This window comes from Oncorhynchus mykiss, chromosome 28 (genome assembly GCF_013265735.2).
Source record: "Oncorhynchus mykiss isolate Arlee chromosome 28, USDA_OmykA_1.1, whole genome shotgun sequence".
Classification (NCBI taxonomy): domain Eukaryota; kingdom Metazoa; phylum Chordata; class Actinopteri; order Salmoniformes; family Salmonidae; genus Oncorhynchus; species Oncorhynchus mykiss.
In genome coordinates, this window is record NC_048592.1 from 24766273 (window position 1) to 24783407 (window position 17135).

At 42.3% G+C, this 17135-nt stretch overlaps 1 protein-coding gene across 9 annotated transcripts in view; it reads left to right on the forward strand.

The window, feature by feature from the left end:
• Positions 1-17135, forward strand: part of LOC110508784 (partitioning defective 3 homolog) — a 227961-nt gene that overhangs the window by 78788 nt on the left and 132038 nt on the right. For all 9 annotated transcript variants that reach the window (XM_036966639.1, XM_036966637.1, XM_036966638.1 and 6 more), the window contains exons 3-4: positions 10948-11128; positions 16783-16982. In XM_036966639.1, the coding sequence (XP_036822534.1) occupies positions 10948-11128; positions 16783-16982 (381 nt within the window). The remainder of the gene's footprint in view (positions 1-10947; positions 11129-16782; positions 16983-17135) is intronic.

The following is a 17135-nucleotide window of genomic DNA, read 5'->3' on the forward strand; positions in this document are numbered from 1 at the left end:
TTATTTTCTTACTATTAACATGCACAAATTATTGGTGTCTTCTGATTTACAATGATTATGGAATGGCTGGTCCTGCACTTTGTCAAAACCCAGAATGCATTGAGTGAATGTTAGGAAAAATATATTGTTTCCTTTCTAAACATAGCAATGTGAACGCAAAGAGGACTCAGACCCCAAAATAAGTGAACCTGCATAAGAGTTGAGTCCTCATTCAACGGCAAGGGCAGTGTGAATACAAAGAGAACTGAGTTCTTTTGTTTTGTTTTACCCCAGAGGACTGAGATTGATTCTTTTAAAGAGGACTGTGAAAAGTCCAATTCCCCAACAAGTCCCCATGGAGTGCCAGTCTCAGACCCCCCATTTTGACCTGTTGACGGGGTTAAGTGTTGGCGCTCACCGTCAGCACTCATCAATAACACAGCGTTGATCTCTTCCAGATGCATCGTGGGTCAGGACGGGGACTTATTCATCTGCTCGAACAATGACCATTAGCTGTTGTCAGCTCACTTATAATAGGTTACGTCCCAAATGGCACCATATTCCCTACATAATGCACCATAGGGCTCTGGTCGAAAAGTAGTGCACTATGTAGGAAATAGGGTGCCAAATTGACTTTTGTAGCTTAGTTGGCTTATGGTGTTACTCTTTAAACCATAGCTCTAGCTGATTCTTCTTCATTAAGTGCGTACTGGTGTAGGCCTTGGCCTTATCAGGGGCCCTGTTACTGCATGAGTTGAGAAAAGCAGAGCTGTTGAGAGGTCGAGAGGGGCTCTGAAGTCATCCCAAATGGCACTCTGCTCCCTTATTGTTCCACTTCTTTTGACCAGGTTCCATAAGGCTCTAGTCAAAAGTAATGCACTACATGGGAAATAGCGTGCCATTTGGGTCAAAGCCCTTCTTTACTGGGGGAAACGCTGACCTGGCCTCACAGGGTGGGAGGTATTGGACACCCGGGACTCTTCCAGACGCTGTATGATGAAACATTTCTGCTTCAGTCCTTTTTCACGCTGATCACTTTTAATTGTACAAATTTATTGCGATAAGCAAAGGAGCTCTTGTTTTCTTTCCTGAGTAGCCTAGTGGCAGGTAGCCTGGTGGTTAGAGCGTTGGGCCAGTAACCGAAAGGTTGCTGGATCGAATCCCCGAACTGACAAGGTAAAAATTTGTCGTTCTGCCCCTGAACATGGCAGTTAACCCACTGTTCCCTGGTAGGCCATCATTGTAAATAAGAATTTGTATTTAACTGACTTGCCTAGTTAAATAAAGGTTACATTTAAGAAAATAAGTTCCGCATTTTGGCTCGTTGCGTTGTGAAACACAATATAATTGCTCAACATTGACAAAGTTGAGCTTAGCCAGCTGTATCGCAATGAATGATGCAACTTCCCTTCTACTCAGCTGGCCAGGCCAGTGAATACAGTACAGTCAGAAGGCATCTGACTCCCACTTGGAGGAAGTGTTATGTTCTCTGGCCAGACAGACACTATGGAGAAAGACTTCATTTATTACTGTAGGTTTTGCAAACTTTCTCTCGACATCGAGAGGAGGGAGCTCAGGATGTCTCAAGCTCCTTTTTGGAAGATGTCCCTTTTTCCAAGGAGCTGGCTGGAAAGGGCAGTCACACACATGGCATTTACCGCACTGCAGGAAAAGCAATCGCCTTTCCTACAGTCCAGGATAGATGTTGCACCACATACAAAGAAGTGCCATGTTCTGCTGGCAGGTTCTCTCTCAAATGGCTACAACTAAGGCCCAGTGTCTCTTTGTACAGGAAAACAAGCTACTCAGACAGAATGTGTGTTGATTAACGATCCGAGGGTAGCGCAGACACCACCTCATAAAAATGTTGTGGACTCACCGTGACTTTTATGAGGGGAATTGAAAAGCTATTGCTGTCGAGAATCGCCTAGCAACATGATGGTAATGGCAGCACCTGCATACTCAAAGATCTGTCTCTAAGCTCTGTTCTCTTCTTGAACCATAGAAATAGAATGTGTAGTGTTCTGTGTCTAGAACACCTTGGCCCATGCTGGGAGTGTGAAGTAGCAAACTGTCTCCATGTCCTCTGCTCTCTTGGGACTCCATAAACCTAGTTAATAACCAAACACCCACCAAAGACCTGGAGAAACCATACACTGCCGCTCTACAGTCACCATGTAAACCTAACTCAAGTTATTTACTGACGTTTCCTTCTTCCTGTGTCTGCCAAGTGGACCGTATTATCAGCCAAGCTCCGTGGGTTCTACTGGATCTGTTTTGATGTAAGAGTTGGGTGAGATACTGTATTTTTAACAAACATCTCCATAGTGCAGTGGAAAGCACGCCAGGATGCCATTCTGACATTCGGCCATAGGTGTTGTCATTGAGCCTTTTAATACAGCCTCCTTTAAGCGCATCCTTCTCTGCCGCAACGCGAGACAAATTGTTCCCAGCTAATTGAACACCCGCATTGTAAAATATGCCCATGATGTCTGATTAAGTGTTGATTGGCTTGAGAAGCTGTTATTGCAGTCCAAACAGGAAAAATGTACCTCCAATGTGATTAAGGGTGATACTGTGTGATGCATGATTCTCATTAACTGTTCTCCCAGCAGGCTTAGGAAGTTAGTTGCTCCTAATTCTTCAGACTATACTGAGGTGCTTAATTGGGTGGTGTTCTGTTGAATTAACCAGTAGGCCTAAAGCAATACACATGGCATAGCTCTTCATTTTTTTTTGTCTACTTCGAACATTTTTCTTAACCAACAGTGCGGTTCTAGAAGAATTAACGGCTTGTAAGTAAGCATTTCATGGTAAAGTCTACTCTTGTTGTATTCGGTACATGTGACCGTTTGATTTAAGTAGGCCTATTGTTTGTGGAGCCTGTTGTTTTGTCTCCGTTCTCCAAGTCTTCTATGTGAGAATGTTAACACAAGCAGCACATGTACAGTAGTTCATGTGAGAACAAACCTTTTCAGGTCTCACGTATCTGAAAGATGTGGACTGTAGTTGAGGTTTACGTTTTAGTTTCAATTTCCTACAGCTTACGTGTAATTTCACTTTGCTATAAATGAAAGCTGTAACATAACCTTTGTCTAGCCTTTTTTTTTTTTTTTTTCCATTTGCATTAGTATAGCTCTGTCCCCTATTACGATTCCATTATCTCTGTAATTTAATGTACACTATATACACAAGTATGTGGACACCCCTTCAAATTAGTGGATTCGGCTATTTTAGCCACATCCGTTGCTGACAGGCGCGTAAAATTGAGCACATAGCCATGCATTCTCTATAGACAAGCATTGGCAGTAGAAGGGCCTTACTGAAGAGCTTAGTGACTTTCAACATGGTACCGTCATATGATTGCTTCCTTTCCAATAAGTCAGTTTGTCCAATTTCTGCCCTGCTAGAGCTGCCCCGGTAAACTTGAAGTGATGTTATTGTGAAGTGGAAACATCTAGGAGCAACAACGGCTCAGCCGCAAAGTAGTAGGCCACACAAGCTCACAGAACGGGATCGCCGAGTGCTGAAGAGCGTAAAAATCGCCTGTCCTCGGTTGCAACACTCACTACTGAGTTCCAACCTGCCTCTGGAAGCAACGTCAGCACAATAACTGTTCGTCAGGAGCTTCATGCTATGGGTTTCCAAGGCTGAGCAGCGGCACACAAGCCTAAGATCACCATGTGCAATGCCAAGCGTCGGCTGGAGTGGTGTTAACGCGTCGCCGTTGGACTCTGGAGCAGTGGAAACACGTTCTCTGGAATGATGAATCACACTTCACCATCTGGCAGTCTGATGGACAAATCTGGGTTTGGCAGATACCAGGAGAAAGCTACCTGCCATAATGCATAGTGCCAACTGTAAGGTTTGGTGGTGGAGGAATAATGGTATGGGTCTGTTTTTTGTGATTTGTCTAGGCCCCTTAGTTCCAGTAAAGGGATATCCTAACAGGATACAATGACATTCTAGATGATTCTGTGTTTCCAATTTTGTGGCAACAGTTTGGGAAAGGCCCTTTCCTGTTTCAGCATGACAATGCCCCTGTGCACAAAGGGAGGTCCGTACAGAAATACTTTTTTGAGATTGGTGTGGAAGAACTTGACTGACCTGCACAGAGCCCTGACCTCAACCCCATCGAACACCTTTGACGAATTGGAACTCGAACTGCGAGCCAGGTCTAATCGCCCAACATCAGTGCTGACCTCACTAATGCGCTTGTGGCTGAAGCAATATTCCAACATCTAGTGGAAAAGCCTTCCCAGAAGAGTGGAGGCTGTTAGTCCCCCCTTTGCTGTTCTAACTCCATATTAATGCCCATCATTTTGGAATGAGATGTTTGACGAGCATGTGTCCACATACTTTTGGTCCACATACTTTTGGCGCAGGTCTTATTCAGATGCACCTTTTCCCCCAGATATTTTCTGTAGTTTCCATTAAGTGAAATGGATAGGGGGTTATTACAGTCAAACTGCTTCTTCCATTCTAGTCACAATTGTTCTACACTTGAACATGATTCTACATTTCGAGTGGGTTGTATGCTCGCTCTCTGACGTGCGTGTGTAAGATTTGCGTCAAGTGTGATTGTACTGTACGTCTACATTTACAAGCCATCTGTCAAGACACTGTGATTTAATGGGCGGATTGGATCGAATTGATGCCTGACTGCTTGTGTGATGTTGACCATATCTTATAATAAAAGTCTATAAACAAGTCATCTCGCCCCTATCATGCCACAAATCAAACAAAACTCATCAAATGGGCTCAGCACCGTATGTATCTCTCCAGTGTCCGCTACTGACCCTCGTGGGTTGTTTTCACCACATCATGATTTGAGTCTTGTTATAAGCAATTTATTTTCCTTGTCTGTAGACAGTGTTTAATCAGCTACTTATGAGGATATTATTGGCCTGGTTGGGGCTCATACATATTGGGTGTTGTGGATGTTGGCTTTAGACCCAGCTGAGCATTGGGTGTTTTGGTTTGTAGATGTTGGCTGTAGACACGGTGATGATTGGTGTTTTGGGTTGTAGATGTTGGCTGTAGACACGGCGATGGTTGGTGTTATGGGTTGTAGATGTTGGCTATGACAGAGACATGGCGTTTAGTGCTGGTTGTTGACCGCTATGTAGGCCAAGGATCTGGGCCATTCCCTCCACTCGCTGACAGCTCTGCTATCTCGCCTCTAGTATTTACCTGGCATACAGTGTCTAGCCAGACAGGTCCTACTTCTGCGGGCAAAGTGTGACATCTGCCTGCTCCCAGTTAGTCAAAGAACACTGTGGACTGCTCTAAGAGAAGTGGACATCCCCTGTTTGGGTTGGTTTCATTTGCCATGTCTACTGAGGCTATGTAAGTAAGTCTTGTTCATGCCAGGACAGCCCATAGGGCAGGAACACGTGTCTGTAGCATGAGGCAGTTTAATGTACAAGTAGACCCCGTGGACCCTGTATTTCAGATGGAGATGAGAGGTTATTAACTTGATGTTTATGGTATGATTTTAATGAGTGTGTCCCAAATGTCACCCTATTCCCCGACCTAGTGCGCTACTTTTGACCACAACCCTATGGGCATTGTTCAAAAGTAATGCACTACATAGGGAAAAGGGTGCCATTTGGTTTGTAACCAATAAATCACAGGGGTAGATCATGAGGCATTGGGCAACTCACTAGAACATGACATTGAAGGATGAAGTATATTGTAATCGAATGAGTGAAATATGATAGACATTGTTATAAAGCACTCCATATGCCTCTATCCATATGTGATTTAGTAGACAGAGTTGAGGACGGTTATAAAGATTTTTTGCGAGTTCATTGCTATGGCCATTGTGTCCATTGTGGTGTTCGCTATCCTTTAGGGAGGTGTAAAACCTGTGTTCAAACTGGGTAACAGAGAATTACACACACACATGCATGCACACTAGCGACGGGATGATACCAGTATCACAATATTTCTTCCATGGCAAAAATAAATAAACACGATGCAGATTTTTTGGTCCTATAAAAATCTGCTCTGTGTAAAATTGTGTGCTATATATTTATTTATTTTACCTTTATTTAACTAGACAAGTGGTTAAGAACAAATTCTTATTTTCAATGACAGGAAAAGCTAACTGCCTCGTTCAGGGACTGAACAACAGATTTTTACCTTGTCAGCTCGGGGATTCGATCTAGCAACCTTTCGGTTACCAGTCCAACACCCTAACCACTAGGTTACCTGCCACCCCTATAGTTTGGAAAATCAATAAATGTGACTCTTGATGACGACAATGATAGTTCCTGACAACACGGTTGTTTACATAAAGCAGTGAAGAGGTGCTTAATGTTTTGTTTCCTTGCCATGATACTAACAAGTAGAGGTCGACCGATTTAATCGTAATGGCCCGATTTAATTAGGGGCGATTTCAAGTTTTCATAACAATCGGAAATCGGTATTTTTGGGTGCCGATTTAAAATAATAATAATTTAATAAAAATAAAATAATATTATAATTTTTTTATACCTTTTATTTAACTAGGCAAGTCAGTTAAGAACACATTGTTATTTTCAACAACGGCCTAGGAACGGTGGGTTAACTGCCTCGTTCAGGGGCAGAAAGACAGATTTTCACCTGTCGGCTCTGGGGATCCAATCTTGCAACCTTACTGTTAACTAGTCCAACACAATAACGACCTGCCTCTCTCTCGTTGCACTCCACAAGGAGACTGCCTGTTACGCGAATGCATCCTGCCAAGGTAAGTTGCTAGCTAACATTAAACTTATCTAATAAAAAAAAAAATAATCATAATCACTAGTTAATTACACATGGTTGATATTATCTAGCGTGTCCTGCGTTGCATATAATCTGACTGAGCATACAAGCATCTAAGTATCTGACTGAGCGGTGGTAGGCAGAAGCAGGCGAATAAACATTCATTCAAACAGCACTTTCGTGCGTTTTGCCAACAGTATAACACTGTTGTACATATACATATACAACATATACTGTTGTAACAGTATAACTTTACGTCCGTCCCCTCGCCCCGACCTGGGCGTGAACCAGGGACGCTCTGTACACGTCAAGTCACCCTCGAAGCATCGTTACCCATCGCTCCACAAAAGCCGTGGCCCTTGCAGAGCAAGGGGAACCACTACTTCAAGATCTCAAAGCGAGTGACGTCGCCGATTTGAAACACTATTAGCGCGCACCACTGCTAACTAGCTAGCCATTTCACATCGGTTACACTCACCCCCCTTTTGACCTCTTCCGCAGCAACCAGTGATCCGGGTCAACAACATCAATGTCACAGTATAGACTCTACGTCCGTCCCCTCGCCCCGACACTGGCAATACTAAAGTGCCTATAAGAACATCCAATAGTCAAAGGTTAATGAAATACAAATGGTATAGAGAGAAATAGTCCTATAATTCCTATAATAACTACAACCTAAAACTTCTTACCTGGGGATATTGAGGAACCACCAGCTTTCATATATTCTCATGTTCTGGGCAAGGAACTTAAACGTTAGCTTTCTTACATGGCACATGTTGCACTTTACTTTCTTCTCCAACACTTTGTTTTTGCATTATTTAAACCAAATTGAACATGTTTCATTATTTACTTGAGACTAAATTGATTTTATTGATGTATTAGATTAAGTTAAAATAAGTGTTCAATCAGTAGTGTTGTAATTGTCATTATTACAAAAAAATACAAAATAAATTGGCCGATTTTAATCGGTAGCGTCTTTTTTGATCCTCCAATAATCGGTATCGGCGTTGAAAAATCATAATCGGTCGACCTCTACGAACAAGTATTACGATACTGGTACCTTCTTGTCACACGCAGACACACATGCACGACATAGCAGACACACACACACACGCATGCATGACATATCAATCATGTAAGTGTGTGCAGAAACACACGTATACAGTCTCTCAGGGCAATCAACACACATTTGAAGTTGAACAGTTATTTTGTAGTCATCCTCAGGGAAAGACCACCCCTGTTGATTGTGTGTGTGTGCGCGCATGTGAATGAGTTATCTTGTGGTGGGGCCAAGTATGTGCTTGTCAACAAATGTAGCAATTAGTACTGAGGAGGGGGAGTTTCCTGCTGTGTAGATTGCTTCACCACACACTCGTGTGAAGTCGCCAAATACCCTGCTGCAGTTTACTGGAGTATTTTAACCATTCTATTACCAAGTTGAGGCCAGGAAAGCGCAACTCCGTTCTCTGATATCGAGGCGGAGTTGCATATTAATAAGTGGTCGCACGATTTGCTAGCAACAAAATGGAGTCATCAGTCGACACTAACAATATTCCGCGGGGTGCTGAAATAAATACTTTTAATAAACTTTTAGCGAATACAACCACCAATTGAATCTCAACTGGCATGTAGAACGGAGTTGAGCGTTCCTCAGCTATCCATTGACCACAAGCATGTAGAACGGAGTTGAGCGTTCCTCAGCTATCCATTGACCACAAGCATGTAGAACGGAGTTGCGCGTTCCTCAGCTCTCCATTGACCACAAGCATGTAGAACGGAGTTGAGCGTTCCTCAGCTCTCCATTGACCACAAGCATGTAGAACGGAGTTGAGCGTTCCTCAGCTATCCATTGACCACAAGATTGTAGTCTCTCACATTCTGGGCACTCCACATAGGGCTGGCACAATGCAGCAGCACACATAGCAATATAAATAATAGATCGGGCTTGGAACCTCTAACCCTGGCAATTTGACTGGTAAACTCATAGATGTGGTAAAGAGGTCAATCGAACTCGACCAAAACAATGGAATTGCCATTTAGTGGGGGAAAGATTGCGAGTCTCCTCATTGCCCCCAGCAAAATTAACATACATTTAGATTATGGTTTATATGTATTTCACAATATGTTGAGGTCAAAATCTGAGTATAATGCTTGTATGGATGTTAAGCCCAACACATGTTAGTCATCGTTACCAATCAACAGCATTACAGTTAAAATGTACTTTGACTCCCACCCACAATTACCGTATGCTTGCTATGCTAACCAGTTTGTTCAAACGGGACTTGAAAAGGGACAAACTGAAAAGGGACCATTTCTACATGTTATGCAGCATAAACTGCCAAATATATCCAAATCGGACTTAAGTAATTACCTTTAAAGCTTTTAAGAAAGCCATTGCACTGTACTTGTGCATGTGACGACATTTAAACCTTGAAACTTGTGGTCCTGTTACAATACATAAATCATGACGGATTTGACGAATATCCACTTTGTTAGATTTGTTGAATATGCCCAAACTCCTTTACCACATCTATGGGTACACTCGCAATGGCTGCCTGGTATTGTATGTTCATTCTAATTATGTTAATTTATTTGGCTCATGCTAGGTTGAAGAAATGTAGGTTAAGACAACGTGGTCACTAATCTGGGACCAGTGCCGCTGCCAACTAGCATAGCTGTTCCCATTGTTGCAAAGTTATATGATATTAGAATCATGTTGTCTTAACTTTTTAGTTTTCTTTAAATTAGGGCTCATGCATTGGCATGTGTTTTCTGTAATGTCAGTTGAGTCGAATCAACAAATCACAGCACATCTTGAGTACACTTCCTGTTTTTACTTCCTGCTTTGCTCCTATGAAGACACTCGCAATGGCCGCCAGTCCACCCAACCATGCCATCATTAACTTGAATGGGGACATGTTCTATTCATTTTATTTTGTTGGCAACGCATGCAGTCAGGAGCATAGCGTTTGCTATTTGAACAGTTATTACGGAGACCGAGGTCATTCGGCTGGCCAATTACCACCATCCAAAATTCAATGACAGTCACCCTAGCTCTGCACACTCAACACTAGTAGTCCCCTACCTGGAGATACAGTGAATGTGATAAGAGTGAAATGCAATTCAAACAACCTGAGAGACAGTGTTGTGATGTAGTGATTAGTATGTTAGTGCATCATTCTCATCCTTACCATGGGATGTAACTTACCAGTAGATATTAACACAGATCCTTTATCATAGGCTTGAGAGTGACACATTCTGGAGACTGGTCAAAAGAAGTGCACTTTACATTGAATAGTGTGCCATTTGGGAAAAAGACCGTATACCTCCAGTGGACAGATACCGGTAGTGTTATTGTGCCCTCAAACTCTGCCTGACTCTGTCTCTGTGGCCAGTACGGGAGTCAGAGACGGACAACAGTTGGTTGCCTTTGGGCCTCTGCTGTACTGCATGGTGAATAAGATCCGTTTCTAATGTGGCTGTCTGCCTGTGTGACTGTGACTGTACTGTTATTGGCCTTTTGAACTATTTTGATCCTTCCTCTCTGCACCGAACCAATAACGCAAGCCAGCTGAACACACGTGGACGTCTTAGTGACGGCTTGAATGTCATATTCAATTAACTGCAGGGGTTCTTGTCCTTGGAAGTAATAAGGCCTCCGTACGATAGGAAGCCTGAATCATACAGTAGATACAATCATTGGTGGGATCCATATCGATTAGAGTCAGACGTCAACTTGAATTCTTAAGTCGTGTTTCTTTTTCCTCCTATCTCTCTTTCTCTCTCCTTCTTTTTCTCTTTGTCTCACACATTTTTCTTGCTCATATTCCCTCCCATCTCTCTCGCTTCTTCCCGACTTTCTATTACTCCTTCACACCACACACTAAGCTTTTCACTATTCTATACAGTACCAGTCAGTCTGGACACCTACTCATTCAAGGGTTTCTCTTTATTTTTACTATTCTACGTTGTAGAATAATAGTGAAGACTTAACTATGAAATAACACATGGTATCATGTAGTAACCAAACCCTTGAACGAGTAGGTGTCAACTTTTGACTGGTACTGTATGTCTTGCTCCCAGATACAGTATATGATTTACAAAAGATACATGTCTGTTGATAATGTAATGATTCCAGGAAGAGTAGCTGCCACTTCTGCATATGTAATACATGTAAATGGTCAATAAAGTAATCAACTTTTTCCCTCTTTCCGGCAGCTGGTGGCGGTGTATGATGAACAGGAACCTCACCATGGTGGTGACGGCACCAGCGCCAGCTCAACGGGCACCCAAAGTCCCGACCTGTTTGCCACCGAGCTCAACACAAGCAGCGTGTCTGCTTTCCAGCCCTACCAGGCCGCCAGCGAGATAGAAGTCACTCCGTCCGCACTCCGAACTAGTAAGTTCACAAATCAAACACCCGGGTTACGTAAAATGAGCATGCTTCCGACATGTACACCAAGGAATCATGTCTGCATGGATTTTGTCTGCAACGTTCGACAACGTTTTGCATCAGAACGTTGCACTGGGTCGAAGGAGCATTAACCATTGATGGGAATTATGTAGCATACAGATACAGTGCCTTGCGAAAGTATTCGGCCCCCTTGAACTTTGCGACCTTTTTGCCACATTTCAGGCTTCAAACATAAAGATATAAAACTGTATTTTTTTGTGAAAAATCAACAAGTGGGACACAATCATGAAGTGGAACGACATTTATTGGATATTTCAAACTTTTTTTAACAAATCAAAAACTGAAAAAATTGGGCGTGCAAAATTATTCAGCCCCAAACTCTCTCCAGAAGTTCAGTGAGGATCTCGGAATGATCCAATGTTGACGTAAATAAATACAATCCACCTGTGTGTAATCAAGTCTCCGTATAAATGCACCTGTACTGTGATAGTCTCAGAGGTCCGTTAAAAGCGCAGAGAGCATCATGAAGAACAAGGAACACACCAGGCAGGTCCGAGATACTGTTGTGAAGAAGTTTAAAGCCGGATTTGGATACAAAGATTTCCCAAGCTTTAAACATCCCAAGGAGCACTGTGTAAGCGATAATATTGAAATGGAAGGAGTATCAGACCACTGCAAATCTACCAAGACCTGGCCGTCCCTCTAAACTTTCAGCTCATACAAGGAGAAGACTGATCAGAGATGCAGCCAAGTGGCCCATGATCACTCTGGATGAACTGCAGAAATCTACAGCTGAATTGGGAGACTCTGTCCATAGGACAACAATCAGTCGTATGGCCTTTATGGAAGAGTGGCAAGAAGAAAGCCATTTCTTAAAGATATCCATAAAAAGTGTCGTTTAAAGTTTGCCACAAGCCACCTGGGAGACACACCATGTGGAAGAAGGTGCTCTGGTCAGATGAAACCAAAATTGAACTTTTTGGCAACAATGCAAAACGTTATGTTTGGCGTAAAAGCAACACAGCTCATCACCCTGAACACACCATCCCCACTGTCAAACATGGTGGTGGCAGCATCATGGTTTGGGCCTGCTTTTCTTCAGCAGGGACAGGGAAGATGGTTAAAATTGATGGGAAGATGGATGGAGCCAAATACAGGACCATTCTGGAAGAAAACCTGATGGAGTCTGCAAAAGACCTGAGACTGGGACGGAGATTTGTCTTCCAACAAGACAATGATCCAAAACATAAAGCAAAATATACAATGGAATGGTTCAAAAATAAACATATCCAGGTGTTAGAATGGCCAAGTCAAAGTCCAGACCTGAATCCAATCGAGAATCTGTGGAAAGAACTGAAAACTGCTGTTCACAAATGCTCTCCATCCAACCTCACTGAGCTCGAGCTGTTTTGCAAGGAGGAATGGGAAAACATTTCAGTCTCTCGATGTGCAAAACTGATAGAGACATACCCCAAGCGACTTACAGCTGTAATCGCAGCAAAAGGTGGCGCTACAAAGTATTAACTTAAGGGGGCTGAATAATTTTGCACGCCCAATTTTTAAGTTTTTGATTTGTTAAAAAAGTTTGAAATATCCAATAAATGTCGTTCCACTTCATGATTGTGTCCCACTTGTTGTTGATTCTTCACAAAAAAATACAGTTTTATATCTTTATGTTTGAAGCCTGAAATGTGGCAAAAGGTCGCAAAGTTCAAGGGGGCCGAATACTTTCGCAAGGCACTGTATATCTACTGTGGCTATGCAGATATTTTCCTGTGGGAGGAATCTAGGGCAGTCAGTTCTTTAGCCACATAAAATTATCACATTAAATGTTTTGGCCCGCTGGTCTTGAGTGGTTACAGAACATCAGGAAGATGCCATTAACTAACATTAGTCTAAGTGGGCTTTTGGTTGGAAACTGTTTTTGAATGGGAGTTCTGTAACAGAATAGCAGTATGTCATCAACAGCAAACAAGACTATGCTACAGTATATACAAACATTTAGTTGTTGTGTGCAGCACAAAAAGAAAATCAACAAAGTTAAGCTCCATTCATTTTCAGCGTTCTTCTCCAAACTATGTCAGAAATCCCAACGGCTTATTTGCTGCTCCACTGGGTCCAATAAATGGACCACAACAGAGAGCAGAACCCTGGAAAATCTGTAGCTAAGACACTGTTTTCATAAAATACCTCTCCAAGGCTTTTGAAGACACCAAGTGTCACATCACCATGTTCTGACTCATGGGAACGTCTCCACTATGCTGCGGCTCCTCAGTGCTACTTCCAATGGCTCCTCTCCCCTGCATGTCTCCCAGAACATTCAGTGACACATCACCATAGAGTTCTGTTTATGACTAGCTCCTTCATCCAAACTGGAACACTGGAACACCGAGCAGGAGTCCCATGACGCTGTGAAAGCGGGCGTCTGTTCACCAGGAGCGTGAGAGACGTGTTCAGAACTATGGTGTCTCTGTCTTAGTCATGGGACAGAGCATTACAGGGAGGGAGGAGAGAACTCCGTCCTAACAGGTCTGACCATCCAGACTCAAACTCCGAGGCCTCTCTGTCGGCCTCTCTAGCTGCCTACTGGAATCAAATTGCTGAAGACAGCATTCCATTAATTGTCAAGATTATAATTAGGAATATGATCAGAAAAACTATTAGAAATATAAGTGTTTACTCATTTTATTCAGTCCCTCCGCTATCCAGTCTTGTTAGCTGTGTATTCTTTACTCTTTGGTCAAGAGCCAATTGTCCAAATTATTCTACTGGCAAAATGTCATCTTCCATTAAAAACTGTTCCAATTTACATAGAGGACCCTGTGTAGATTCATTCAATTTATACCAGTTTTGCAAGATATAGTAATATAAAGTTAGGCCCTGTTAAAAAATATATATATATATACCGCCAGTTAAAACTTCTTAGGGCTGAAATCCCGTTAATGGGATCGATATGACAACAGCCAGTGAAAGTGCAGGGCGCCAAATTCAAAACAGAAATCTCATAATTACAATTCCTCAAACATACAAGTATCTTATACCATTTTAAATGTAATCTTGTTGTTAATCCTACCATAGTGTCCAATTTCAAATAGGCTTAACAGCGAAAACACCACAAACGATTGTTAGGTCAGAGCCAAGTCACAGAAAAACACAGCCATTATTCCAGCCACTGAGTGGAGTCACAAAAATCAGAAATAGAGAGTTAATCACTAACCTTTGATGATCTTCATCAGATGACACTCATAGTGTGTTACTCATGTTACACAATACATGTATGTTTTGTTCAATAAAGTTCATATTTATATCAAAAAAATCTCAGTATACATTGGCGCGTTATGTTCAGTAGTTCCAAAAACATCCGGTGATTTTGCAGAGCCACATCAATTTACAGAAATACTCATTATAAATGTTGATGTTACAAGTGTTATACATGGAAATATAGATAAACTTCTCCTTAATGCAACCGCTGTGTCAGATTTCAAAAAAGCTTTACGGAAAAAGTAAACCCTGCAATAATCTGAGTACGGCGCTCAGAGACCCAACAAGCCAAAAAGATATCCGCCATATTGTGCAGTCAACAGATGTCAAAAATAACATAATACATATTCACTTACCTTTGATGATCTTCATCAGAATGCACTCCCAGGACTCTCAGTTCCACAATAAATGTTTGATTTGTTCAATAATGTCTATAATTTATGTCCAAATAGCTACTTTTGTTAGTGCGTTTGGTAAACAAATCAAAACTCACGAAGCGCGTTCACTAGTTGCAGACGAAATATCAAAAAGTTATGTTACAGTCCGTAGAAACATGTCAAACGATGTATAGAATCAATCTTTAGGGTGTTTTTAACATAAATCTTCAATAATGTTCCAACCGGAGAATTCCTTTGTCTTCAGAAAAGCAAATGGAACGGGAGCTACCTCATGTGAATGCGTGTGACCAGCTCGTGGCTGCTGGCAGACCTCTGACTCATTCCCCTCTCATTCAGCCCCCTTTCACAGTAGAAGCCTTTAACACGTTTCTAAAGACTATTGACATCTAGTCGAAGCCTTAGGAAGTGCAACATGACCAATATCCCACTGTATCTTCAATAGGGGCTGAGTTGAAAATCGACCAACTGCAGATTTCACTTCCTGGTTGTATTTTCTTTCTCAGGTTTTTGCCTGCCATATGAGTTCTGTTTTACTCACAGACATCATTCAAACAGTTTTAGAAGCTTCAGATTGTTTTCTATCCAAATATACTAATAATATGCATATATTAGCAATGGGACTGAGGAGCAGGCAGTTTACTCTGGGCACCTCTGGGCACCTTATTCATCCAAGCTACTCAATACTGCCCCCAGCCATAATAAGTTATTAACTATAGTTAGATGAGGTTAGAAAGTATATTGCTCTAAAAGGTTATAAATTAGGAACCTGCTTGGTCTGATTATGCCGAAAATTTGTCATTATAGCATATTCACATCTAATCTCAAAAATCCAATTTAGTTGACTGACCTGTTTAGTACAATCTAATGTGAAAGCCCTCCGAAGCTACTCAATCAATCACTAACCCAGGGTTTCCCAAACTAGCGGCCACGGCGCCGTGTGCGGTCGCCTGATTTTAAAATGGGGTTGCGAGAGAATTTGCCCTTGTTTCACAAAACTTACGCTAGATGCCGTTGTAATAAAGAAGTTTATTATGACCCCATCACCGAAAAATGACTGTCAGGTACATAATGTTTCCCTCTACTATGCCCACAACCCGTTAGAACCGAGTGGACAAGACAAGGCACTAAATTAGACTGGGGGAAAAAGAACATCAATGTTATTTTCTACACAGAATATAATACACTATTGCCTGATGATCTTCTGAACTTCCCAATACCTTTCTGATGCATTTCAGTCACTTCAAACCATACTTCCTTCAGATTGAAATACTGTGGGTCTGATATGTAATGTCAAAGTAAACATTGGCCGTTGATTACATACCTTTTTTTTACATAGTGGGGTAACAGATGTTTTTTGTATGAAAATGGGGTCGTGGGCCAAAGGTTTTGGAACCCCTGCTCAATATTTTTTATGCAACCTTTATTTAACTAGGCAAGTCAGCCTACACCAACCTCCGATAATTACTGAGCATAGACATAATAGTGGGCTCCAGAACACCAATTTACAGCTGATAGTGGTGAACTCTAAATTCAAATTTTTATTTCTATTGCTGATTTGTGTATTGACGCAGGACTGGGAACCCAGACTGTAATGGCTTTATAAGAGAGAATCACCCACACTGCTCTGGTTCACATTAAGAATGGACTAATTACTACTGTGAGAAGGGAATTGGCAAGAACTGCTGCTGAGCATCATAGTCTGTTTGGGTGTGTTGTAGTCCAAATCAAACATGTGTCCTTGCTGAAACTAAGGTCCTGATTAGGACCAATACACAAACCTAATAAAGTGATATAAAGCAGACATCAATATGGAGGAGCCTAGAGAGAAGGTCAACTGAATGAAACCCAGCTGTTTGCTGGAGCGATGGGTCAAAGTAAGGAAGTACATACTTTCCCAAATAAACTCATTTTGACCTTCTCTGCTGTCTCTCCCTCCTCTCTGTCGTTCACCATCTCGCACGGTCTCTTGTTCTCCTCCAGATATGCCCCTCCATGTGCGTCGCAGCAGTGATCCAGCACTGGCGACGGTCAACGGGCCATTCAGCGACCCCCGTGTGACCCTGCCGCCAGAGGAGCCGTCCAGGAAGAACCCCACCCGCTGGTCCACCACAGCTGGTTTCCTCAAACCACGACACTCTGTTGGAGACACCAGCACTGAAGCCAACAGCCTGGAGAGAAAGGTTGACAACGATCATACAACTCCCCTGTACACTATCAAAGCAGGGGTGGGCAAACTATGGCCATTCAATCTGACCCGCACTCCAGGCCAATAAATTGCCCACTCCTGATCTACAGTGTATGACATTAGCTACTTGTGTCCTCTCAAATGCTCT